Source organism: Sorex fumeus, unplaced genomic scaffold (genome assembly GCF_029834395.1).
Source record: "Sorex fumeus unplaced genomic scaffold, SorFum_2.1 ptg000003l, whole genome shotgun sequence".
Lineage (NCBI taxonomy): Eukaryota > Metazoa > Chordata > Mammalia > Eulipotyphla > Soricidae > Sorex > Sorex fumeus.
Window position 1 is genome coordinate 60,383,847 of NW_026606060.1, and position 27,134 is coordinate 60,410,980.

General features: G+C 54.3%; 1 protein-coding gene across 3 annotated transcripts in view; it reads left to right on the forward strand.

Annotated features, from left to right (window-relative positions):
• The first annotated feature begins 252 nt into the window (after positions 1 to 252).
• The window catches only part of ETV6 (ETS variant transcription factor 6), a 235,060-nt gene continuing 208,178 nt past the window's right edge, over positions 253 to 27,134 (forward strand). For 2 of the 3 annotated variants that reach the window (XM_056118419.1, XM_056118434.1), the window contains exon 1: positions 253 to 509. In XM_056118419.1, the coding sequence (XP_055974394.1) occupies positions 477 to 509 (33 nt within the window). In that variant the 5' untranslated portion in view covers positions 253 to 476. The remainder of the gene's footprint in view (positions 510 to 27,134) is intronic. The other variant, XM_056118427.1, reaches the window with a different exon arrangement.

The following is a 27,134-nucleotide window of genomic DNA, read 5'->3' on the forward strand; positions in this document are numbered from 1 at the left end:
GCGAGAGCCAGCGAGCTGGGAGCCAGCGAGCGAGCTGAGCAGCGAGCGCGGCCGGCCCCTGCGCCCCGGCTCCCGGCGCCAGCCGTCGCCGCGCCCCGCAGCCCCCCCGCCGCAGCCCCCGCCGCTGCCCCCGCCGCTGCCCCCGCCGCCGCCGCCGCCGCCGCCGCCGCGCCGGGCCCGGCTCCGGCTCCGGCTCCGGCTCCGGCTCCCGCTCGGGCTCCCGCTCGGGCTCCGGCTCCCACGCCCCCGCCGGCCGCGCCGCGCGCTCCGCCCCGCGCGCTCCCCCCGCGGACCCCCGCGCCCGCCGCCGCGATGCTGCAAGAAACTTCTTAAATGACCGCGTCCGGCCGGCCGGCCCCGCGGGGAGCGTCGCGGGCTTGGGGCGAGGAAGGGGGGAAAAAAAAAGAAGAAAAAAAGAAAAAAAAAAGGAAAGTGGAAAAAAACTGAGAACTTCCTGATCTCGCTCGCCGTGAGACATGTCTGAGACTCCTGCTCAGTGTAGCATTAAGGTAAAGAGCTCTTGCGCGTCCCTCCCCGGCGGCGGCGGTGCCGGGGTTGGGGGGGTGGGCGGCGGCGGCGGCGGCGGGGGGGCGACCTGGAGCTCGCGCCGGGTGGGTGGGGGGCTGTCTCCAGCCCCCAGGGGTGCGCGGGGTGGGGTGGGGTGGGGTGGGCTGCGGCGCTGGCCCGGCCGCCGTGCGCAGTTATTTGGGGACGCCGGGGACGGAGATGCAGCTCGCGGCCGCCGCCAGTACCCTTTGGTGTAACCTTGCTGCACCCCCCCCACCCTCCTCTTCCTCCTCTTCCTCCTCCCCCTCCTCCTCCTCCTCCTCCAACCAAGCCCCCTCTTGGGCTCCTCGGCCCCCCCACCCATCCACCCAGCCCCCCCTGCGTTTGTTTTTAACAATGCAATGCCAGTTACCGTTGGTCAAAGAGGATCCGGAGTTGTCTCTGGAAACCCCCAAACACTCCCCCCCCCCCACCCCACCCCATAATTAGTACGCTTAAAAAAAAACTCAACAAAACCCAACCAACCCAGCGCCCCTACTCCTGCTCCTACCATGTGACTCCAATGTAACTTTTGTTTTGGAGGGTGGTCGCCTTTAGGGGTGTAGGGGTGTGTGTGTGTGTGTGTCGGGGTGGGGGGTGAAGTTGTGCAGTCTGTCTTGGGGATGCAATTGATTATTTGAAGGACTCTTGGGTCTGATCAGATTAGGGTTGTTTCCCCCCCCCCCCCCCCCCCCCCTCTGTAATCGTAAACGTTGTCGGAGAGACAGTTCCTGGTGTCAGCTTTTTTCCTGGGCATTGCACAATGAATTTCTCTCCTTCTTACTGTTTTCAACCAAGGTGAGCCAAGTTGCTGAATGGTTATTGACTCCGGTGCCTAGGAAAGTCGTGCAATCCCCAAGTAGAAAACTCCCGTGGACAGGGAGAAGAGAATTAACCTGAGTGACCAGGGCAAAATGACCTTCCCTGTTTGACAGAGCAGAGAGCAGTTCCCGGGAGCTGAGAGCACCCGGGTTTTTCCTGGCTGTGTTTTGTAGCTCGGTGAATGCGGGCTGGTGGATGTTTGCAAACACAGAGCTTTGGCGTCTGAGTTCTGTTGGTGCATATGTTTTTGTATCTGTAAAGGTGGTTTGTTGCTTCTGAAAAAGTTGTTGTAAAGTTTGCCACCGGGAGGAGGCAGAATGATTCGTTCCTGGCACCCAGTTATTTTGCGTTTATTTATTCTGTGCTTTTATTCATTTCCCTGTTCTATCAGTACCTAAGGGGGGGAAAGCCAGCTAACTCGGGAGAGCCGCTGAAGTTTATTTTGGGCTTGGGCCCTTGGTTGGTGTGTGTTCACCGAGTGTCCAAGGTAGAGAAACAATGAATAAATGACCCGGTTTCTCCTGCAGGGAATTTGACAAACCTTTTCTGTTTTAACACTGCTTTCCCACTGGGATCTGGTTAGAGGAAACAGCTTTTTTTTTAAATTATTATATTTGCTTACTAGGTTTTCATAATTGGACTAGATCTAGCCTCTTCTCATAGGGAAGATTTTCAGGGGTTTGAGGTAGGACTGAAGTGAACCTAAAAGGTGAGTTTTTTTGTTTGTTTGTTTGTTTGTTTTGGGGCCACACCCAGCTGTGCTCAGCACTTATTCCTGGCTCTGGCTGGCTGTGCTCGGGACCATATGGGGCACTGGGATCGAACCTGGGTCAGCCATGTGCCAGGCAAACCCCGAACTCGCTGCATATCTCTGCGGCCCCACGTTGTTTTTTTTTAGTCTCAACAGAGCGCTCAGGGGAACTTGGGAGGTCCTGTGTTTTGTGTTCCTCTGACCAGACCAGTGGGTATTGACAGAGGGGCGGGTTGTCAAAGAGTAAAGAACTTGGGGAGACTTTCAATTCTGTTGGAAAGTTTCACTGCTCTGTCAAATCCTCTGGTACGGATCGTGTAATACGTTAATGAATCGACTTGACATTTCCTTACCCAAACAGCGGTAACTAAATAAATAGGAGCACAAAGTCAGAGAATTCTCTTTTGCTGAGTGACAGTCAGTTTGCTATCGGGACAACGGGGAAGGAACACCTCTAGGGGGAGTGATTTTAGAGTGTGAACCGCAAAAAAATAAAAATTAAAAAATTAGAAAAAAAAGAAAAAGAAAAGCAAATCTGTCTCTGTTGGCTTTTCTTGTTGCCTCTTCCAAAGGAACTCAGCCCCCTCTCTTGTGATGGGCCGGTGTGGAATGTGGCCGGCCGGAGTGCTGTGGAGTGACTTGTGTGTCTGAGACCGGTGTCACAGCCCCTTACACACACAGAACCAACCCCCTTCTGGACTGACAGTTGGCCTGTCATCCCCCCCCCCCCCACCCCCTTACTGCTCTTTTTATTTTTTATTTTTTTAAAATTTTATTTTATTTTATTTATTTATTTATTTGCTTTTTGGGTCACACCTGGCGGTGCACAGGGGTTACTCTTGGCTCTGCACTCAGGAGTTACTCCTGGCGGTGCTCAGAAAACCATATGGGATGCTGGGAATCAAACCCGGGTCGGCCGCGTGCAAGGCAAATGCCCTACCCGCTGTGCTCTCTCTCCAGCCCCTCACCCCCTGATCTTTTTAGGTGCTTGTTTCGGGCCTTGAGTCTCTAATTTTCTATGTAATTGTGCCTGCCCTCCCCTTATTTGGGCTTCTTCAGGCACCCCTCCTGCACAGACTCCTTGCCTAGCCAGCGAGGACCCGATCGGGGGCGGATGGGGGGGGTGTGGATTTTCCCCTGCAGAGTTTGTTTAAATTGCGGCTGTGTTCCAGTCCTGAGAGCTGGAGATGAAGAGCTGGGATTATTCCAGGTCATCTGAAGATGTGGTCGGGACGTGTGCGGGGGGGGGGGGGGGGGGGGGGGGGGGGAGGGGAGGGGGGACGTACTGCGAGTCCTTGGGATGTGGTGGAGTGACTACAGAATAAGCAGTGTTTGCTGGTCACCCACAAGCTAGTCCTTGGATGTTTTGCGGAGTCCTGCTCGCTGCCGTGTGCCGCAGGGAATGAGGGGCTGAAGCTTGTACGGCCAGGCGGCTGGCTGCAGGGCAGAGGCTCTGCATGTGGAGGGCTCGGCCTGGGACCCCCAAGCCTTCCCCGCTCCCTCACACTCCTCGCAGGCCGCAGGCCGGGGATGTCTCAGCCACAATTGGAGGGACCACGGGGGTTCCTGAGCAGAGGCAGAAGCTATTGAGGGAGGGACTGGGTTGACTTCTTTATTTTGGTTTTGTTTTGGGCAGGGGCACACCCAGCGATGCTCAGGCCTTGCTTCCTGGCTCTGCGCTCAGGGGTCACTCCTGGTGGGCTTGGGGGACCCGATGGGGTGCTGGGGAACCGAACCCGGGTCGACTGTGTGCACGGTGCACGTCCTACCTGCTGGCTGTCTCTTTGGCCCCTCGGTTTCCTTCTGAGCAGTGGCTGTTCTCCTCTGAAACGGTGGGGCAAGTGGTGACGGATTTCCAAGGCGAAAGTTTCTCGGTTCCTGAGTGAGAATTGTTGGCCTGGTTCGGGAGGCCGGGGAACGCCTGGTGCGGGCTCGCTACTCGGAGATGTTCACGCCAGGCCCAGGTTTTCCCAGAGAAGTGTGGCTGGGCCACCCGGGTCCACTCAAACAATTCCTTAAGCCCCTCAGGGCCTCAAGGTTCTGTCTGTCTGCCTTTCTCTGTGTGTGTGTGTGTGTCTGTGTCTCTTTCTCTCTGTGTTTATACGTCTGTGTATGTGTGTGTCTGTTTCTCTGTGTTTGTGTATATGTGTGTCCTCTGTGTGTCTCTGTGTCTGCTCAGTGTATGTCTATCTCTGTGTTTGTGTGTGTCTGTCTCTCTCTCTGTGTTTGTATGTGTGTCTTGTCTCACTCTCTGTGTTTGTGTGTGTCTGTCTCTGTCTCTGTGTGTGTGTTTGTGTATGTGTGTGTCTGCTCTGTGTGTATCTGTCTCTCTCTGTTTGTGTGTGTGTCAGTCTCTGTGTGTCTGTTTCTCTGTGTGTACATATGTGTGTCCTCTGTCTCTGTTTGTGTGTCTGCTCTGTGTGTGTCTTTCTCTGTGTTTGTGTGTGTTTGTCCATGTGTATGTCTGTCTGTCTCTGTGTGTGTGTTTGTATATGTGTGTCTGTCTCACTCTCTGTGTTCCTGTGTCTGTCTGCTCTGTGTGTGTGTCTGTCTCTTTCTCTGTGTATTGTCTCTTTCTCTCTCTCTGTGTTTGTGTGTCTGGTCTCTCTGTCTCTGTGTGTGGTGTGTGTCTGTCTCTCTGTTTGTGTGTGTTTGTTTGTCTCTCTGTTTGTATATATGTGCGTCTGTCCCTGTGTTTGTGTGTCTGTGTCTCTGTGTGTTTGTGTGTGTGTGTGTTTTTTTGTGTGTGTGTTTGTGTGTGTGTCTGTGTGTTTGTGTGTCTCTGTGTGTTTGTGTGTGTGTGTGTCTGTCCCTGTGTTTGTGTGTCTGTCTGTCTCTTTCTGGCCTTTTGGGGGTTTTCAGTGTAAAGACAGGGTCACCTCGCTCCAGCAGCCTGTCTTCAGAAGATGATCGCGGCAGCCTGGGCTGGTCACGGGAGGGAGGGAGAGGCTGTCTTTTCCGTCAGCCTTCACCTTCAAGTCACCTGTTCAGCTTTAAGTTCAGCCAAGTTGCAGCGGACAGTGGTCACAGCCCCTGGCGGGCACTGAGCACCTGTGCCGCGTGGCCTTGTATCCCCTGCCCGTTCGCCAAATGCAACCGTTGGGATTTTGCTGCTCACTGGGGCGCTCTCTGGGTTTCCCCCAGCCGGACTCGGGCTCCTTCGGTTTCGCGATGATTATCTCTGTGTCCTCTCCCACCGCTTGGAGTCTGGCACAGAAATGTTTCTCAGTAATGCCTGCAGACTGGAAGCGATGCATGGAACGAGGTCAGCGCCCTTTCCTCTGTCTCTGCCTGTGTGTTTGAGGGGGCCCTTTTAGCGCCAGCTTAACCTGCCTGGCCTGAGCGTCCAGCTGGCCACATGGCTCTCTGTGGGCATGGGTGGAACAGAGCCGATCAGGAGGAGGATTTGGGCACAGTATTATTATGAATGCTGTTGCTGTGTTTTTGCTATCCCGGGCATGGATCTCAGGGGTCTCCTGCATACAAAACACGTGTGTTGTTACCCTTGAGCCTTATTCTTTGAATACATTTCCCCCCCACCTCCCAAATAGCTTTGGGTCTAAACCGAGAAAGAAATTGAGTCCAAGAGACACAATAAAACGCTTTGAGAGGACTCGTGCCAGAAGTTTGCCCTCGTAGACTCCCGAGTTCCCGCAGTTCCTCAGATCATCCAGGGAACTTGGAGACGCTCAGAGGCAGGTGGCCTTGGCCATGACCTGGCCCCAGCCCCTGTGTCTGGGGAAGACACCAGAGCTCAGGGGCCACTGCCACTTGTGAGCAGGCTGGCTTCCTGGTGCGCCCCTATAAAAGGCCAAGGAAATTCGATACAATAGGCTGTGCTCTTGCTGACACTTCCTTGCTTGGTCCATTTTAATCACCAGCCAGCTGGTCTGAGGGCCTGGAGGTATGTGCCAAGGAAGCCGGTGTGGGGGGGTGCCAAGGGCGACGGGGAGATGTGAGAAGAGGAAGTAGTAGGCGTCGGGGGGCAGGCAGGCAGGCTGTGTGTTGGAGTCCTATCTGCCCCTCCGTGCTTGTACATGAAGGAGGCGAGTGTGTTCCTCAGGTGGACCACTTCACTGTTTCCAAGACGACAGCGTGGTACAATTCTCTGGCTTTGCCACAGAACTCTGGAAATTCTTCACTTCCCAACACTGAACCACTGAAACGGTGTACACGGATTCTCCTCCTCGATCCTAGCTAGCCCCCTTTCTCCTTCCAGTTTCTATGATTTTGACTGAATTTGTTCCATAGAACTTCATGAGAGTGGAATCTGTATACAGTTTCTTTTTTTTTTTTTTTTGGTGGTGGTGGTGGGCTGGTGTGCTCAGGGCCCCGCCTGGCTGTGCTCAGGGCTTACTCCTGGCTCTGTGCTCAGGGGTCAACTCCTGGTGGTGCTGAAGGAATTGTTTGCATTGCCGGGGATTGGACCGGGGTCTGACTGGGGTTGGTGGTGTGCAAGACAAAGCGCTACCCCCTTGGTTTTCGTTTTGCTCTTTATTTTTCAATGGAAGCCATCCTGCATGATTGCATGGTGTAAGTTTCATGTGCATTGTTGCTCAGAGAGTATTTAAAAAAATTTTTTTGGCTACCCTGGCAGTACTCAGTCTTACTCCTGATTCTGAACTTGGGGGACACTCTTGGTGGGGATCTGGTGAGCCACTGGGGTGCTGGGGAAGAGCCAGGCTCTTGGCCAGAGTGGCCACATGCAGGGCAAGTGCCTCACCATCTGTCTCCGGCTGCTGCCTTTCCCTTTTTAGGGCTGTGTCCTATTCCACTTGGGGGTATGGGACCCCTTTTCTTTACCCGGTCTCTGTCAGTGGTCCTGTGGGCGGCCACCATATCTCTCACCTGTTGTGACTAAGATTTTCTCTGGTGGACACGGTTCTTCCAAATCACCTTTGAGTACAGTACCCCACGGTAGGCTGCAGAACCCCCTTCTCTCTGGTGTAGCAGGCGGGGCATTCTGGGGCCTCTGTCTGCTCTCAGCCAGGAGCGGCCAAGGTCACTGTTTGCTGCCGTGGGCAGCATCAGCTGGAACATGGGCAGCTGGGCCTGGAGGAGCCATGACCTTAGCGTCAGGAAGTCGTGGGGAAAATTGCCCCCCCATCTAGGCACCCGCAGAAGGCAGGACAGGACCAGACCCTCCCCCAACTCTTGAGTTGAGCTGCGTTTATTCACCCCAGGGAAGGTGGAGGGAGTCAGGGAGATGGGGTAGTGGGTGGAAGGGCGGGAGCATTTTCTCAGCAGTCTCTAACCCTGGTGCTTTGAATGGCTCAGTGTCAGCCGAGCCCCTCTCGTTGCTGGGGGCGCCCGGCGACCGCTTTTCCTCCATGAATGCTGCTTTGAGAACGCCCTGGAGTTTGTCTTCCGAACAGAGCCCCTTGCCGCTGTGTTTGTTGTTGGATGCGTGGAAGAAACCAGCCAGTGTGCCTTTGGAGAAAGGAAGGAGTTGCAAGTTGACTCAGTTCCCACGCCGGAAAGGGGCCCCTGACTTTGACCCCGTGCACTGCCAGGCCCAGTGTTTGCGGCCGGCTGAGAGAGGCTCGGGAGGAGGAGTCGGGATTCCGGCCTGCCCGGCAGCCGCCGCATCCTCATGGATTTCTGAATATCCAGAAACAGACCCATAAAGTGTTGCTTCCCAGGGCATCTCAGGACGGGCTTCTGAAGAGGCAGAGCAGCCTGGGTTTGCGCATGGTCTGTGGGTTAGAAACGAGAGTTTCTGTGGGCTGAAAACTGGTCCTTCAGCGTTGAACGATTACCACAAGTACACGCTTTGCGCTCTTAATCTGCCCGATGACCCTCTGTCCTTAAGAGAGTGAAAACACATGGCCTTTGTCCTCAGGATCTAGAATTCGTGGAGGCGGGGTGCGGGGGGTTGGCAGGCTGGGGGAGGCTGGCAGGGCGAGGCGTCCCACTGTGTTTGCTATGTGTGCTCTCCCGGCTCCCCCCGAGACACAGCGTCTCGGCCTTCCTCAGTTGTAGGGGCTGCGCTGAGCGTTATCCCTCCTGCCTCTGGAGCGCTGTCAGCTCGTGCTCGTGCACACAGATGTGTGTGTGGTTCCTGCCCCTCCCCTTCATCCCGACTTGGGTACCACTGCCTGCTGGTCCCCGAGCTCCTCACTTCCGTCTGCTCTGTTCTTCACGACTCTCAGGGGTGCACGTCTGTTCCCCACTTTACCAACGAGGAGCCTGTGACTGGGGACACTAAGCAAGGCCCCCCTCACCGGCGACATGCGACAGGGGCGGGCACTCCTCAGCCCTGCCGTGTTTTCAGCGCGGCCACATGCAGGCACCTAGGAAAAGCCAGCAGCGATGGGATTGTACAGAGCTGTTCCCTGGCACCTGGGATTGTACAGAGCTGCTGTTCCCCAGAGCCCGAGTGTCTTCCCCGCTCTGTTCCCTGAAGGTGGGGGGACGCCCCACCCTGGCCAGGCCTTCTGGTTCTCATGGCGATCTGTGGTTTTCTTCCCGGCCATGTTCTGTTCTGCAGGAGTTTGATCTTGGGCACTTCCTGCCTGTTCTCAGAAACCTCTCTGCTCCTCACCCTTCTCTCTCTCTCTCTCTCTCTCTCTCTCTCTCTCTCTCTCTCTTTCTCTCTCTCTCTCTCTCTCTTTCTGTCTCTCTCTCTCACTTTTTTTGGGGGGGGGTGCTGAGTACTCAGTGGTGCCCAGGGCTCTCTCTCTCTCTCTCTCTCTCTCTCACTTTTTTTTTGGGGGGGGGTGCTGAGTACTTAGTGGTGCCCAGGGCTCTGCATGCTCAGTGATTATTCCTGGCTGAACCCCGGGGACTCTGTGTTGCCAAGGACCAAGCCCAGGTCAGGGGCGTGCAAGGTCAGCATCCTGTCTGCTGTCCTCTCTCCGGCTCCTTCCTTCTCTGCTGCTCTCTCTTTCTCTCTCCCTTGGCTGGATGGAGGAAGGCCAAGGGCCCTCTCACCTGCCCGGACTCATCCCCTAGCCCGTCCCTTGTCTTCCCACGTCTTTGTTTTCCTGGAAAGCGCTCTCGCAACCCATGAGCGCCATCACCGTGCATTTGGTTCGTTTGGCGTCATCCCGCACGGCACACACAGTTTGGGTACCGCATGAGCTCTAGGAATCCATTTGCAGATTTCCAGGGGAAGGGGGTTGGGGGAGGGGGTTCTCAGACGGACCTCACCACCCCAGGATTCCCCTCTCTCTTTTTCTCTCTCCTGCTGGCCTGACCCCACCCGCCTGGTTCTGTGTAGGGAAACTTTCGGGCACGCACTCCTGCCTGGATTCTGAAAAGCTTCTGGGAAAGGGGTGGAGAGAGGGAAGGAAGCAGAGAGCGACCAGCCGAGGCAAACCGGAGGGGGGGGGAAGGACGCACAGGCCACGTTTCTCGTGAGGCAGACAAGGAAGAACTTGTGTCCAGCGGCAGGGAAACTGCTTCCTGCCATCACGACACTTGTGTAGACAAGCCAGAGTCAGAGTGAGCGAGTCTGGCTGGGCAAGTAGTTTTGGAACATTCACAAATGTGGAGGAAAGTTGATGAAAAGGCCCACCGGAATTCACTGAGCTGAGCTTCAGTTTTTTCGACTCAGGCTTAAACCCTTTACTCCTGGGTCTCATTCTGGTGAGGCTCGGAGGACCATTTGGGGTGCATAGATTGAACCCGGGTCGGCCACGTGCCTGGTAATTGTCTTACCTGCTGTATTATCGCTCCGGCCTGAGTGTGATTTCACAGGGAGACTGTGGCATTAGCCATGATTATGACTTCTGTGTTCAAGTCAGAATTTAAGAAGTGTAGAAAAGCACACAGTGTGTTTTTCAGAAAGTTCTCTAACAGAAGTAGGTGCTGTGGGGGCTGGAGTGATAGTATCGCAGTAAGGCATTTGCCTTGGACGTGGCTGGCCTGGGTTTGATCCCTGGTATCCCATATGATCCCCGGAGCACCTCCAGGTGTGATTTCTGAGTGCAGAGCCAGGAACAACCGCTGAGCATTGCTGGATGTGACCCCCCCCCCCCCCCCCCAACACACACACACACAAAGAAGTAGGTGATGTAAAATCACTTTTTTTTTCTTTCTGGTTTTTGGGTCACTCTTGGCAGTGTCAAGGAGTCACTTCTGGTGTTGTTCCGGGCATCATATGTGGTGCTGAAACTTAAGTGGGGATGGTCGCATGTAGGGCAAGCACCTTAACCCCTGTGCTATCTCCTTGCTCCTGGGAATAAGCTTTAAAAGGTGAGGATTGAGGATCAGAGCAACAGGACAGCGGGGAGGGTACTGCTCTTGTATGCGGATGGCCTGGCTTCGATCTCCGACACCCCATATAGCCCCCCCCTTCCCCCAGCCCACCAGGAGTGATCCCTGAGTTCAGAGCCAGTAGTAAGCCCCCAACACTGCCCGGTGTGGTCCCCAAGCTGAAAATAAATAAAAGGCGAGACCAGTCATGTGCACAGCTGTCTGTGACCGACCCTGACCAGTAAGCCCAGGAGAGAGTCCTGCAGTTAATCTGCACGTGCGCCTGTGCTCTTCTGGGACCATTTTCTCTGCATCCACAGGAGTCGGGCATTCAGGCAAGGGGCTCATTTCCCAAAGGAGCTGAGAAGGACTCAGTGCCCTGATGTGGGGCTGGCCACAAGACGCTCACGTGACAGCAGCGTGGCTGTGGGGGTCGTTCCCGTCGACTCTGCCTCAGACGTGAATTTGCATTTGCTTCTGTCTTGTGTTGCCCGTTGGTTCCTGGCTGTAAGCTGGTTTGCTTAAGTGCTTCCCAGAGTGGGCCTGGTGCAGTACTGCCCGGAGGAGTGTGTGTGTATGTGTGTGTGTGTGTGGGGGGGGGATACAGAAACAATGTGCTGGGGGGATGGAATATTGGAACAGTGTGGAGGGGCTTTGAGAGGAGAAGGCTTGTAGCTTCTGGAGCAGTGGGGGGTGGGGCTTCGTGTCTGCTCACTTAAGCAAAGGTCCATTTTCTGAGGGGGCCCCCCGAATTGTGTTTTTTTCTGAAAAGAAGGTGCTTAGGCCAGATTAGCCTGGGAACCCCTGTCTGGCGAGTGGTGGCGTGCAGAGGAGCAGGGTCCAATCTTTGCCCTCCCAGTGGGCGAGCATAGCCACGGGGCCCGGCAGGTCTGAGTGGGATCCTGCTTCCGGCTTGGAATTTGTTCAGATCCATCCTGACCTTTTAGCTCCTCTCCCTGGGCAGTGAGGGAGAGATATGTCAGAGGCTGGTGCAGCGCCTGGCACTGTATTTATTTATTTATTTAGGTCTCCCAGGGTGGAAGGGAAACATCCCCCTTCCCCCTCCCAAGCCCAGGAGTCACTCCCCTTTACACCTGGGGCTGTGGTCCCAGGCTCCAGTACTGCCGGGGGTGGGGGGGGTGGGGGGCCCTTCAGTGTCAGGGATTGAATAGGGGGCTGGCCACAAGCAAGGACCCTCATTCCCCTTTACTCTCTCTCTCTCTGACCTGCATATTGATTTTTTTTTTTAAGCTCCGTTTCTCTCTCGGCCTGGAGAGAGCGGAGCTCTGTGCTGCTCTGCCTCCTTCCTGTATTCGAGTGCACAGAGTCAGGAACACTGATGCGCACATGGCAGATTGGTGGCATTGCTGGAACTCGGATCCTGGCATCCCACGCTGGCTGCTGCCCAGTACACCCAGCCACTGCCCTGTGAGCCCGAGCTCCGATGTGACTTGGATGATGTGACTTGGATGGAATCGCAGCCCTAGGAGCCACGGGCCCGGGGGCCCCCATTTGCAACTTGCAGTGACTTATTCTTAGGAAATAGTGAGGACGTTCCTGAATAAGTTTCCAGGGATGAAAGAAAGGTGTGTGTGTGGGGGGAGGGGCGGGAATAGCCCCTCCAAAGGAAGTCCTGGAAGGAGCTGCACTGGGGCTGCAACCAGCGCTATTACTCAGCGCTGAAATATTCGGATCTATTCAGGGGTCCGCTTGTTTATGCAGATGCTCATTATTCCCGCGCAGGGCAAATCGTGAAAGAGAGAGAGCATTGTCTGTTCTTGGGACTGCTTTTGTGGCCCGAAAGACAGTTCTCTCTGTGTGTGTATGTGTGTGTGTGTGTGAGAGAGAGAGCACTCCCAATGTGTGTGTGTGAGAGAGAGAACACTTCCAATGTGTGTGTGTGTGTGAGCGAGAGACAGAGACAGAACACTCTGTGTGTGTGTGTGTGAGAGAGAGAGAGAGAGAGAGCGCACTCCCAATATGTGTGAGAGAGAACACTTCCAATGTGTGTGTGTGTGTGTGTGTGAGCGAGAGACAGAGACAGAACACTCTGTGTGTGTGTGAGAGAGAGAGAGAGAGCGCACTCCCAATATGTGTGTGAGAGAGAACACTCCCAGTGTGTGTGTGTGTGTGTGTGTGTGAGCGAGAGACAGACCATTACGTGTGTGTGCGCGCGCACACTCCTAGTGTCCAGGGCCAGCACCAAGCAGTTGCTTGGTGGATTCGAATCCACAAGCAGTTGAATAGGCCAGATGGGGTCAGTAGCTACAAGAGCCAGAGCTCCGGCTCCTGGATTGTCCTTGGTATGAGGATGGTGACCAGAGTGGGCCCGGTGGGGAGATGGCGTGCTAGTTGCCTCTTCCTCCCAGATCTGGAGGCCGCTGTGGGTCCCGGCAGTGAGAGGCTCGCTGTGGAGAGAGACCAAGGGGCATCTGCTCAACTATCTTATGCCCCCCCAAACCGGTGGGTTGTGATGGGGCAGGCTCACTGCCGTTTTTTTTTTCCTTCATCTTTTTATTTTATAAAGTAGTTCACAATATTTGATTATATTTAATATTCAAACGCCAATCCGACCACCGTTACACCTTCCTACCACTATATTTTGGGTGTTTTCACCCAAAACCCCAATCCCTGTCCCAAAGTAGAACCGAAATGATATAATATTCTGCTCTAAGGTTGTTTGCCTCCTACTTTGAATCCCATCAAATGTGGTGTGGTACTCTTGGCACATGGGTAGGGTGGTCCTGCGAAGTGTTGCATGGCTGCATTTGTGGCCGTGCGGTTCAGAAAACGGTTGACTCATGGGTGAGGCTCGGCCCAAGCTTACGGAGAGCGGAGAGCGGTTGTTAGCAGGCTGGCGGTTGGGTTCTGGAGGGTTTTGGCTGCTGGGGCTGGGTCCTTTGGGGTGGGGAGGGGTGTCACCCGTCCCCCTCTGGGGCGCCCCGAGTGAAACAGCCTGGTGCGGGACCACTGCCGTTGTTGGGAGCCTTCCCTGGAGAATGGGGTGGGGAACCCCGGTCTCACTGACTTCCCAGAGTGCAGAGGCCGCATGCATCTCCTGGCCTTCCCGGAAGAGCTGGAGCTGGAACTCAGCCCCGTAATTACAAAGCGCCCAGCCCAACCCCCACAGCGCCGCCTGCTTGTCCCCCAAGTGACTCCTGCTGCTTGTTCCTGAGTCAGAGTGTGGGTTCAGGAGGTTGTGGGTCAGCAGAGAGACCAGGAAGAAAGGGGGAGGGCTCGGGTGGGCCCTGTGGGCATGGCATGTGAGGTTAAGTCCAGGCCAGGTGACAATTAGCAGGAGTCTCTTCCCCAGCCCTGTCATGAATAGTCGGTTCTGTCACTAGCTCCGCTCCTGGGTGGCTGGAGGCGGGGACCCGGAGGTAAGATCGGATGGGATGGGGAGGGGGGGTTGCTGGGCCCCTTCCTGACTGCGGAGCTGGTAGCAGGGAAGGAAACGCCTATCCACCCGAGTCTGTCCACTCCTCACGGTATTTCCAGGCCTTTTTCCTTCCCTGTCTGGCCGGGCCTTTCCCCTCAGACTCCCTGGGTGGCGTCTGACTGAGCCAGGTGCTCCAGCCCCGTCCTGGAGAGCCCCGTGACCTGGGGTGCCCAGTGCGAAGGGAGAGCTGTTTCCTGGGCACCTGTGGTGTGCGTGCATGCTGGCCGGTTGGGGGAAGTGGACACCAGAAGGGTCGGTACCCTGGTTGGTTTGGTGGCTGCTCTCTCCACCTTTGCTCTTGAGAACTGGGAGGTTTTTTTTTTTTTTTTGTTTGAGTGGGGGAGGGTGAAAAGTCTCCCAAGTTGCACGCTGGCGGCCCGGGATTGCTGTCCTTGCATTTCTCTGCCACCTTGACTGGTGGTTCAATATGAGGGCCTGAGGCTAGAATGCTGCTTGGACCTGGAGGTACTTCTGGGGCATGGAGGTGCTCCTGGGGCCTGGTGGTGCTCCTGGGGCCTGGAGGTACTCTTGGGGCCTACTGGTGTTTTTGGGGCCTGAAGGTGCTCCTGGAGGTGCTCTTGGGGCCTGGAGGTACTCCTGGGGCCTGCTGGTGCTCCTGGGGCCTGCTGGTGCTCCTGGGGCCTGAAGGTGCTCCTGGGGGCCTGTTGATGCTCTTGGGGCCTGGAGATACTCCTGGGGCCTGCTGGTGCTCCTGGGGCCTGGAGGTGCTCCTGGGGACCTGTTGGTGCTCCTGGGGTCTGCTGGTGCTCCTGGGGCCTGGAGGTGCTCCTGGGGCCTGCTGGTGCTCCTGAGCCTGGCTGTGCTAGGAATTATTGACCTAGGCACCACCAGGACTGGACCCACCCAATGATGCTCAGACCATGAGGTACCAGGAATCTTCCTAGGTGCAGTCACAGGAAGGCACATGCCTTAATCCCTTAGCATCTTCCCACCTGAGGGTCAGGTGATGAGGGACAAAACAAGGAGCCCGTGGAGTGGGAGCTGGTTTGACCGGGAGCCCTGAGACCACGTGCTGCTGAACGGGCCCTGACTGTAGTGGCCAGTGCTGGGCAGGGTCACAGGTCCCGGAGCACCCGTGGAGCTAGTGCCCCGGGAAGGGCCCTCACATGGGGCTCTGTTGCCTGGGGAAGTCTCTTGCTCCCATCTTGGGGACCTGACTGAGCGATGTGGATGTCCTGGAAGGCCACCAGCTCTTTCTGTCCAATTCTGTGCTGCTCCTTCCTTGCCCCTGTCTGCCTGCTGACTTTTGGCGCCACTTCTGGACGAGGTGGAAGCAGAGACCACATAGGACAGAGCCTGCACCTTCCTTGGGGGAAGCAGAGGAGCCAAGACTTCCTGAGCTTGCGCGGTGCCATTGGCAGGTCAGGGAGTGTCAGGCCAGGTTCAGGTCCGGGAGAATGTTGGCAGACACGGGAAAGTCGCAGAGACGATTCCTCAAATCTTCTTTTTTTCTTTCTGGCCAGCAGGAGAGGGTCATGAAAGCCGTAAAGCAGGGAGGAGCATCCTAGGGTCCAGTTAGGTCTCAGGCTGGGCACCTCGTGGCATCAAGGGGTCTGTACCTCCATGGCAAGACACTTCCTCATCCCCCAGGGTTACCCTGCAGCGAGGCAGAGCTAGACCCAGGACACAGGCCTCTGTCCACAGAGGATGACTTTTCTGTCTGGAAACATTTGCTGAGATGCTGAGTGGCACCTCTCTGAGACGGGGGATGTCCATGTGTGCGTCAGTGGCCAGCCAGCGGCCAGCATGCCTGGCCAGCCCCTGCTCTGTGGGTTCCAGAGGGGTTTCTCTGGAAGAGGTGTGGGTGGATGAGCCTTCCTCTAGCCTCTTGGGTCTTTCCACGTGGGTCCCGGAGTTTGCAGCGCTTCTGGTTCTGATGTGGGTATGTAGCCAGGAGCCCTGCTCGGGTGATTCCAAGTCCCCCCACCTGATGGGTACGCACCGACAGGTCGGCTCAGGGCCCGGTGGATTATGGGGAAGAATTGACTGTGCAGCGCTGCCCGCAGGCTGGCCTCTGCTGACACCTGGGTCCCCTATTCTTAGGGTTCTTGTCTCTTAATCCTCTTGGCGATGTTCTCCCTGCCCCCGGCGCAGTGGGACAAGTGTCTGCATGCATGGCTGGCTGCCGAGGGGAGTTCCTCTCGTCGCCTTTGCCAGAGAGTTCCTCTCTGCGCGTGTGTGGGGCAGCTGTGTTAGATTCGGGGTGTGGAGTGTGGGGGGGGACTCGGCTCCCTCTCGACCCTTTGCTCACAAGGGTGGACATCAGTGGCCACATCACTCCGGTTTGTGCTGGGCGATGGCTCCACACCGCCAGGTCTAGAAAGAAGCTTCTTTGGGTCCCCCAAGGGTCAAGCTTTAAGCACCCAGCGCAGCGGAGGCTTGAACTCGTGTGTTTTGGGGGGCGGGGAGGGGCACTGGCTCGAGTCCTGCCCAGGAGCTCATGAAGGGGCTTGTGCTGTGTGGGTGCCGTTCTGCGCTATCCTGGGGTCCGTCCTGGCATCTCCACCCATGGGTGTGTGCTCAGGGTGCCTGCTCCCCGGGTCACGGGCGGGGAGGGCAGGAGTCCGCCTCCCAGCTCCCGGAGGGAGTCTCCCCAAACCCAGCCTCGAATAAAGAAGCTTCATTGGCTCACTCGCTCATTCAGTCACTTGCTAACTCACTCATTCGCTCCCTCACTCATTCACTCCCTCACTCATTCGCTCCCTCACTCATTCGCTCCCTCACTCATTCACTCATTCACTCACTTGCTTACTCATTCGCTCCCTCACTCATTCACTCCCTCACTTATTTACTCATTCGCTCCCTCATTCGCTCATTCACTTACTTGGTCACTCATTCGCTTGCTCACTCAATCACTCACTCACTTGTTCATTGGCTCGCTGCTCACTCACTCACTCACTCACTCACTCACTCACTCACTCACTCACTCACTGCCTCATACCCATGCTCACTCGCTCACTCGGTCCCAAATCCATAGATCCTGAGTACTGTTGTCTCATTACCACCTCGAGGGGAAAAGGGTTCCCATATCCCTCCTTGTGCTTCTGCCTGCCCCAGGGAGGCTGGCTCCTGCTTCTGTCCAGCTCCCCAAGATGCTCCCTGAGGTTCCTGGGAACCTCTCCGTTTCCTCTGGCAGTGAGTAAGGGGGTGTGCCCTGCCATGTGGGGTGTTCTACTGGGGGAGGTCCCTGAGCTGCCAGGACAGGTTTCGGTCAGCCTCTACCCTGGTCTGGAAGGCAAATACTCTGTAGGAGTGTTTGGGGTGCCTTTGGGAGACCGGTGGTGTCTTCTTTTTCTGTTTATTAAAACCCCGTGATTTACAAAGTTGTTAATCATACGGTTGTTTCAAGCGTTTAGCATTCCAACACCACCAGTGGGACCTTCCCTCCACCAATACCCCCAGTTTCCCTGACAATCCCAACCTGCCCCCTTAGGTACGTAAACACATTTGCTTTATATCGCTGATTCCAACGCTACTTTGAGAAACGGCAAATAGAATGATCGGAAAATAAGTGAGAACCAATTTGTGACTGCTGTATGATTTTGGCCTATGTAAGTCGGAAAATCAAAACCATTTAATAAATAAAGTGCCTGTTCTCATTTACATATATACGTTTTCAACACAAATATAAAGTATAAGACATTAAATTTTATTTCATATTTGGATCTCATGTCTCACCTGTCACTAATAAAACTTTCAAAACAATGCTGTGCTAATCTATTTTGGAGCTTACATAAAATAGGTAAGGCCTACATATGTAATTTTTTCTCTGCCCTTTGTATAAACACTGTGGTTTACAAACTTGTGCATGATGATTTGTTACTGTCACTGTCACTGTCCTCCCGTTGTTCATCGATTTGCTCGAGCAGGCCCAGTAACCTCTCCATTGTGAGACTTGTTGTTAACTGTGTTTGGCATATCGAATACGTCACGGGTAGCTTGCCAGGCTCTGCCGTGCGGGCGAGATACTCTTGGTAGCTTGCCGGGCTCTCTGAGAGGGGCGGAGGAATCAAACTCTTTGGGTCGGCCGTGTCGGCTGCGTGCAAGGCAAACGCCCTACCCGCTGTGCTCTCGCTCCAGCCCATGATTTGTTACAGACATTCAGTTTTCCAACACTAATCCCACCACCATTACACCTTCCCTCCACCATTGTCTCCAGTTTTCCCAAACTGGTGGTGTCTCTGTGGTCCCGTCTCTTGTCAGTTAGTTGTGGTCAGATTGGTTCTGCGAGCTGTCGTGTCCCTTAAAACCACAGTTTCCAACAACTCAAGGGCAGCACAGAAGAGCACTAGGTGCAGATGTCGGTGTTCAGAGGATCGGGTTTTGGAGAAGCCTTAAATGGCCTTAACACCCAGCAACTTGGGGGGTGTTAGCAAGTGGGATGTGAAAGTGCCTCCCCTAATCTGGTCCATGAAGGTGATGCCCCCATAGGGCAGCTTCAGAGTAGTTGGCCTCAAGTGGAGTTGATGGTGGTGGTTGTGTGTGTGTGTGTGTGTGTGTTTGCGCGCGCACACACACGTGATGGGGAGTGGTCTGAAAAGATCTTTTCAAACGTTCTCTCCTTTGTGAGCTGCCTCTCTCCACGCCGGGCTCTGTCCTGCTTTGTTGCTTGGAGCTGGGCTGTGGGAAGAGGCATCTGGTCAGCCACAGGCTCTGAACCAACCGGACTTCAAAAGCTTTGGCGTGTCGGTGATGCTGGCCTGAGCAGGTCGTGGCTGCTGCAACGAGGCGTTGGGCCTCGGAGCGCAGAGATGAAGGGGCGGCCACCCCGAACCCAGGTTTCCGAGTTCAGCGAAGCCGGGTACCTTGGCCGCGTCTGATCTCACTGAGGTTCTTTTCCCTTTGGCCTGTGCCCGTTTCTGCTCCGTGAAGGAGACCCCATTCTGGGGACTTGGGTGCCACACTTTGGTGGCCATGTAGCTCCTGTTGTCTTATGAAACCAGGCGTCTCTTCTGCTAATCCTCGGAGCACATCCGCCCGCTGGCCTGGGAAAGCCCTTGTTGTTATTATCGTTGTTTAATTTACTCTTTGTGGGGCTGGAGCCATAGCACAGCGGGTAGGGCATTTACCTTGCACGCGGCCGACCCAAGTTTGATTCCCAGCATCCCATATGGTCCCCCGAGCACCACCAGGAGTAATTTCTGAGTGAAGAGCCGGGGGTAACCCCCTGTGCATCGTCGGGTGTGACCCAAAAAGCAAAAAAAAAAAAAAAAAAATTTTACTCTTTGCCCTGCACAGGCCAGGTTCTGCTCGGAGTGGCTGTTGAACAGGACTGATGCCAGCTTTTCTGGGTGGGGGGTTTTTGTGGAAAGAGTCTCTCTCACCCTCCAAAGGCAGAGTGAAACAGGGCTGTCATGGGTGCAAGTGGGTGGCAGGGGACAAGAGCTGGGAGAAGGCCAGCAAGGATAAGTTCTGCCAAGTCACCTCTGTCATTCTTCAAAGGCTGGCCTGAAGGGCGCCTGGCTGCACAGCCCTCCAAGGTGCAGGAAACAGGGAATGACCCTTGTCTGGGCCCTGCCCCTCGCGGGCTCACCCACACTCGCTCCCTCAGGTGACGGGGACCCTGGCATGGCTGATGGTGCGTCTTTTCCATCCCCCACCGGCCTTTCTTCCCTATCCTGACCACCCCTCTCTTCCTGGGGGGCCCAGAGACCTCCTTCTTCCACCTTTCCACACTCCTCCAGTCCAACCAGAATCGGTCTTTGTAGACAGAAAGTTGATGGTGTCAGTCCCTTTCTGGCACCTGCGGTTCTGGATGGGACCCAAGTCCTCCTCGGGGCAGGCCAGGCCCTTTTCAGGCTCGCTTTTCTAGAATCATCTTCCCCCTTCCATATCAGGCTCCATCCCAGACCCCTTGATGAACTTGTGCACCTGCATTTTATTCATTCTCTGGTCCTTTTACTTTTTTTTTTTTTTTGCTTTGGGCCACACACCCGGCGATGCTCAGGGCTTGCTCCTGGCTCTGCACTCGGGAATCACATTGCCTAGTGGGGGCTTGGGATGCTTGGACTTGAACCTGGGTTGGCCCCGTGCGAGACTCACCTATCTGTGGTGCTTTTTTCTGGATGTCCCGAGCATAGCTTGGGAAGCATCGTTCCCTGGCATCTCTTCCTCCCAATAAAAAGGCATGACAGGGGAAGAAGGAAAGAGGAAAGGGTCTCAGACTCAGGCCCAGAGCCTGGGCCTCCCAAGCTTCCCCTGAGTATGCGGGCAGGCGGGGCCTTTTGGAAGTTTGCTGTCCTGAACCGGGGCAAACCCACCAGGCTCTATGACTGTGCCCCAAACTGTCACCCACATGGTGGGGCCGGGCTTCCCCACCCACCTGGCCTTGGGTGTGTGGGCTGCAGGTGACTCTATCCACAGACCTCTCTTTTTTTTTTTCTTTTGCTTTTTGGGTCACACCCGGCAATGCACAGGGGTTACTCCTAGCTCTGCACTCAGGAATTACTCCTGGCAGTGCTCAGGGGACCATATGGGATGCTGGGAATCGAACTCAGGTCGGCTGCGTGCAAGGCAAATGGTCTACCTGCTGTGCTATTGCTCCAGCCCCCACAGGCCTCTCTTGTCCTCGCCAGGCCTCCAGGGTCCTGGAGGGGCCGTTCCGGGAGGACAGAGTTCAGCCACCCCAAGACCTGCTGCTGTGTGTTCTGGGGGTGCTGCTAGGGTGTGAGGCAGGAGAGCTAGGTTGGCCGCTGGGAAGACTCAACTTCCTCTTCTCTCCTGGAGACAGCTAGCTGCTCTCAGGTCTCCCACCGCCACCACTGCCGCCCCTTCCCCAGTTTCCACCGTGGGGGCTGTGGATGTGGCCCCGTTGCTGACCAGTCCTCCACCACCTGTCTCTCCCGTCTAGCCCCTTCCGTCCCGTCCACTTCCTGTCTCTCCCTTCCACCATTTCCTGTCTCTCCCTTCCGGCCGTTTCCATTCAGTCCCCTTCCTCTCCCTCCCTCTGGCTTGCCCCGGCCTGGTAGTGAGCGGAGCCCCCCTGTGCCAGGAGCTGCCCCCCCCCGCTTCCTGCTCCTGACTCCATTCCGAGGCCCGCTGTAGAGCTTTGTCTGAATTCCAGGCCTGGAGTCGGGCTCAGGGCTCTCTGCCATGGCTCTTCCTTGAAGTGGCTTCAGAACGGCCCAGCCCAGAGGAAACCTTACCTTCCCCTTTATTCTATGGGCCCTGGGAAGGTGGAGATGGGTAGGATGAGAGGTGCCTCTCCCTGCCCCTGCACTGTGTGGAGTGGCACGCCCACCCCCTCAAAATAAAAAAAAAATTAAATAAAAGCAACCACAAACCTTGTCCTCCCCAAAACCCTGGTTCAGGGCATCAGTTCTAATAAAGAACTTCCCTGTTTTTCCAACGACGCGGCCAGCCCGGGACAAGGGCACGCTGTTCTGTTTCCTCAAATGACTTTGATTATTGAAACAGCGCAGGAGATGAGCTGGGTGAGGAGGAGCCTTGAGGGACGCCCACGGCCACTGGGCCTCTGGGGCGGGGGACAGCCGGTGAGCGAGGGCCCTGCCTGCCACCCACCCACGGCTCTGCTCAGAACCCCAGCCCGTGTTTTTCTTTCTTCTGGAGAGAAGTGGCAAGGACACCTAAGCCTTGTGCTTCAGGGCACAGCCTGACCGGATCGCTCACTGAGATCAGGAGGAACTTTCCCCTGTGGAATCAGGTTGCACAAGACCAGCCCGCCAGGCCAGGTGTGCTCCCTGTTAAACAAACACACCGGGCCATCTGCGAGCAGGATGTGGGCCCATGGCGGCCTCTATGGGCCCGTGGCCGGATTCCTTGGCAAGCTGGGTACTGGGAGATGCAGGGCAGCCGGGGTGTGTGTGTGTGTGTGTGTGTGTGTGTGTGTGTGTGTGTGTGTATATTGTGGGCCTATGGGGGCCTTTGTGGGCCTGTGGCGTTGGCAAGCTGGGTACTAAGAGATGCAGGGCAGCCTGTATGTGTGTGTGTGTTTTGTGTGTGTGTGTTGTGTGTGTGTGTGTATGTGTGTGTGTGTATTGTGGGCCTATGGTGGCCTTTGTGGGCCTGTGGCGTTGGCAAGCTGGGTACTAAGAGTTGCAGGGCAGCCTGTGTGTGTGTGTTTTGTGTGTGTGTGTGTGTGTGTGTGTGTTGTGTGTGTGTGTGTATGAGAAAGTAGTGGAGAAGGGTCTCCTTGTGTGCAGCATTTCCGCTGGGCTGCTGAGAGCTCAGGCCGGCAGGCCCACCCAGCCGTGCTCACTCTGCAGAGGTCTAAGTCCCTAGCCTCAGGCACACACAACTTTCAGAGTTTTCTGCAAACTCACTTCTCCTTCCCTGGCTTTTGCTTTCACTCCAAGCTGGAGAGCTCAGACCTGTGCACCCCCCACCCCCACCCCCAAGCACCCGGGTCCTGCTCCCAGGAGGCTGCCTCAGCTCCGCCAGGCCCACCCAAGCCTTTGCCAGCAAAGCTCCTGTTGTCAGCGACTTCAAAGTTGTCGGATCCGAAGGAAGAAGAGGGGGTGGGGAGTGTGGACTTTCGCTTTTCTTTCTTTCTTTTTTTTTTCCTCCCCCTTTACAAAGTCCTTGCCTGGGAGCCTCTTGTGCAAGAGGATAATTGCCAGCGATTCCCAGGCCGGCCGCTCTATCTCCTGCGGTGCAGTGTTTCCTTCTGTCTCTATTATTAGCTCTCGGCCTCTTCCATTCCCTTCCCGCCTCTCCCCCTCCCTCTCATCTCCCCCCAGCCCTTCTTTTCCCTTGCCACCAAAGTTAGGCGGTGGGTTAGCTCGGGCTGCCCGTCTGTACTCTGTCGAGGACCTGCCTTGTCTTGGTTGAGATCAAACGAGTCCCTCCTCCAGGTCCCCGTGCCTGCCTGCCTAAGCGAGACTCGCTCTCGTCCCCACAGGCTGCCCAGGAGTGGGTTCTAGCAGGAGGACCCTGGGCTGCTCAGGGCTCAGGGATCCCAGCCACCCCACCCCTCACCACCCACCCCCCCACCCCCCATCTCCTCTCACCCTTCTCTCTGCTTTTTTTTTGTGAATTTGGCCAGCTCTTGCTTGGTCCACCCCCAGATTGCCGTTTTCATCGCAAAGCATTCCTCTTGGTTTGTTCAGTTTGTGTTTTTTTCCTCCCCCCCACCCCCTTTAAGTATCTCCTACTTTAGGACTGTTGGTCTCATGTTAGAGATGCTACTAGTTTTCACTGTGCTAGGGAGTGAGTCTCTGGTACTTGGGTCAAGACAGCCCTTCAGGCATGGGTGAAGAGAAGTAGATTTGGTGGCCAGAGCAATAGTGCAGCGGGGAGGGTGTGTTTGCCTTGCACACAGCCGACCTGGGTTCAATCCCCAGCATCCTATAGGGTCCCCCAAGCCCCGCCAAGAATAATTCCTGAGTGCAGAGCCAGGAGTACTCCCTGAGCATCTCTGGGTAGGAACCAAAAAAGCAAGATAAATAAATAAAGATTAAAAAAAAAAAGAAGGTAGATTTGGAGCAGCTTTTTTTAAAAAATGTATTCTTTATATTTTTTAAAAATTAAGACACTGTGTTTTACAAAGCTGTTCATCATAGAATTGTTTCAGGCCTACAGTGTTGCAACACCGATCTTTTTGGATCACACCCGGCGATGCACAGGGGTTACCCCTGGCTCATGCACTCAGGAATTCTTCCTGGTGGTGCTTGGGAGACACTATGGCATGCTGGGAATTGAACCTAGCTCGGCCGCGTCAAGGAAAACTCCCTACCCTCTGTGCTATCGCTCCAGCCCCGCAACACCGATCTTGAGGCAGCTTTTGAGGGGCTGATCATCCTCAGTTCATAATAAATGTGGATGAGGTAGTTCATGTGGTCCTTCCTTCTCTGGTTGGTTTGGGGCCACCCCAGTGATGCTTGGAGACTGGTCTTGTCACAGCGCTGTGAGTGGTGAGTGAGATGGTGTCTGGGGGACCATGCCGTGTCGGGGGTTCAGAACTCGGGGCTCCTGCATGAGAGCACGAGCTTCAGCCCCCCTGAGCCCCGTCCCTGTTAATGGTTGTTCATGGAGTGAAAGCTTGAATGCTCCTCTTCTGTTTGTCCTTTATGTGCGTGCCATCCAGTTTGGGGAAGGAATCTAGTTTCAGTGGGAGCTTTTCCACCACGGCGCTTTTTTTTTTTTTAATAAATTAGGATATTTATTTAATCTCAGCACCGAGTAGTTTCTGGAGGTTATGAGTTTTAATGCTTGTGAGATAGTCTACTGGGCATGCCAGAATTTGCGTTGAATGGTGGAGTTTGTCAAATGTGCCATCCTATATCTAAGTAATGAAACAGCTCTAATTTTTTTTTTAAATTAAATCACTGTGAGACAGTTACAAAGTTGTTCATGATCATGTTTTGGTTCTACAATGTTCCAGCAGTCGTCTCTTCACCACATTTCTCACCACCAGTGTCCCTAGTTTCCCTTTGACCATTCCCAAACCCGGTCTCCCTCTGACAGGTACTTTTCTTCTCTCTCTCTCTCTCTCTCTCTCTCTCTCTCTCTCTCTCTCTCTCTCTCTCTCCCCTTCTGGGCATTATGGTTTCCCTCCTTGCAGCTTGCAGTACAGGTACTGAAAGATTATCATGTATACCCCCTTCCCTCCTTTCAACACTCAGTTGTGGTCCAAAGCGGTCATTTCCAACTATCATTGTCATCGTGGTCCCTTCTGTATCCTAACTCTCCCCCAGCCCTTGTGGCAAGCTAGTAAAACTGTGTGTGATGATTGAGTCCTCCCTGTTCAGTCTTTTTGGTGTAGTCATATTTCTTGACTCTTTACTACTCCTCATTTGTAAGATTTTTTTTTTGTATAAGGATAGGTTTTTTTTTTATCACGTTTATGGCATATATTGTGTGCTGGGAAGAGAGGGAATTAGTTGAGGGAATTCTGCTTGAGTTGTACCCACCACAGGACAAGGTCATTACAGTGTTTAAAAATTTTATTCTAGGGGTATACTGGGGGTTTTGGTGGTGGAAAATGGACACTGGTGAAGAGACGGGTGTTTCATCATTGTATGACCGAGACTCAAACCTGAAAGCTTTGTAACGGCTCTCACAGTGATTCAATAAATAAATTTATAAAAAGGAAAAAAAGAAAAAAATCTCGAATTTGGTGGTGGGATTGGTGTTTGAATATTAAATGTAATCAAATATTGTGGAGTAACTTATAAAATAAAAAAATAAAAAGAATTTTATTTTAATTCGTTTCTTTTGTTTTTTTGGCCATAACTGGCACGACTTGTGGACTCCTCAGGGCTCTGAGTTGAGGTGTGTGTGTGTGGGGTCCATCCTATGGTGCTGGGGATTGACTCTAGGGCCCCCGCATACAAAGAATTTGCTCCGGCCCCTTGAGCCATCTCCCTGGCCAGGCAAGATCATTTCAGAAATGAAAGCAGCACAATCAGCATTAAAAAAAAAAAAGTGGGGGAAAGATGTAGGGGAGGAGGTTTATAGGATCAGTTTTATGACTAAGCCAGACGTATACTCTTTTTCCCTTTCTGGTACATGAGGTGTTTTAATACGGTTGGGTGAGTAGTTGCAATTTTATTCTGCCTAAAGCGTGACGCTTGCCTAAGTCTGACACTTTGGAACTTGCTTCGTTGGGGTTTAAAAGCATTCTTGCAGATTTTAATCATTTATAATAAAAGAGTACCACCACTAGGAGGTTCATGTGTGCTTTTTTTGGAGAGGCAGGGATTGGAGATAGTTCTTACTTTGCCTTGTCTGATGTGAATGACTCAGATCTTCAAGGTATTGGGTGAGGGTGATTTCTCCTGTATAACTCCCCTCTGTCTGCCCCCCTGCAAAAAAACAAACAAACAAAAAACCAATCCCCAAACTGCTTGTCAGTGATCCTGAAAGGGGGAAAATAGAGAACTTCAATTTTCCTTCTAAATTTTAGTTCCGTCCTCTGTCGCATTCCTAAACCATGAGGACTGGGAGGGTTTGGCGGTAGAAATGGGGGAGGACTCTGACTGCGTCCAGGGTGGGGTGAGAGGTCTGCATGGGGCCTGGTTTCTTTGACTTCTTTCTGCCCACTGAGTTCTGTCTGTGCGTCGGGACACTCTCTTGGGGGGAAAAGCAGCCCCTGCCAACTCCCATATTTGTGTGCGTTGCCGAATACGCAGGGGCCAGAAAACTGCCCATTGAGGCCTCGGATGCAGATCTGACCTCTGGGGCTGACGTTCGAGGGGTTTCGGATGATGTTTCCCACCAGAACCCAGGCCGCCAGACTCTCCAGCCAGCTTTCAAGGTTTTGAACCCAGGAGTTGATTTTATTTCAGGTTCTTTTCTTTTTTCCTTTTTGCTTTTCAGGTCACACCCAGCAATGCTCAGGGGTTACTCCTGGTTCTTCACTCAGGAATTACTCCTGGCGGTGCTGGGGGACCGTATGGGATGCCAGGGATCGAACCTGGGTTGGCCGCGTGCAAGGCAAATGCCCTACCTGCTGTGCTATCGCTCTTGCCCCTTCGGGTTCTTTTCTAAACCAGGCAGACCAGCTCAGATCAAAATCACTCTGTAAATAGTGGGGGGATTGTAAAACAGAATCTGAAAAGGAGAAACCCTATCTAAGTTCTGTTGGGATGCTGTTTTTTCATGGGGGGGGGGTCTTGTAATCTTCCAAGGCTTTTGCTTGAATGCTTCTCATTTGGGCATAATTTATTAGGATTATTCCTTAATTTAGAGATTGAAGGCAGGTAGGAAGATACAGAACCCACCCACCGTCCTCTCCCCCACTGCCGTCCACTTTGGTTTCTCTAGACTCATCCCAAGGCCTGGGGCTGGTTCCAGCCTCTTGACCATTCAGTTTCCTCCTGTTGGTGATAGTGCAACCCCGAGGTTTGGGTATTTTCAGAGCCCTTTGGCCCACAGGAAGCAAACTAACCCTCAGCCCAGACGGAATCTCCTCCAAGATCCCACTCAGTAGTGAACGCCCTGAATGCCCGTCCATGAAAAATGCTTTTCTCGGCTGAACCTGGAGGCTTTCATCCTTCAAATAAAATCTCTCTGCTCACACTTGGATCGTGCACGGGCAGATGGTAGGCAATTGAAACAGAGAGGCAAGCTGGCAAAAGGAAAAATAAAACCGCAAATATCTGTACACGAAGGTGATCGACGCTCTTGCCAAGCCCCCTCCTAAACTTCGTTAACGCAGCAGTAGAGCAATTAAGTTACATGGGAACTCAGACTCATATGGCTAATCCAATTGTCCTCCGTTAATGGGGTGAAACAAAGCTTGCATATCATACGCAGCGCCCGCCCGTCGTCACCGAGGCAGGAAGAGCCGGAGGAGAGCGGGAGGGGGTCTGCGTCAGGACCCTGCTGTATAGGTGGACTGCCACGTTCTTGACACTCTGACCCTCAGCACCCGTTAACCGTTGGCTCTCCTGG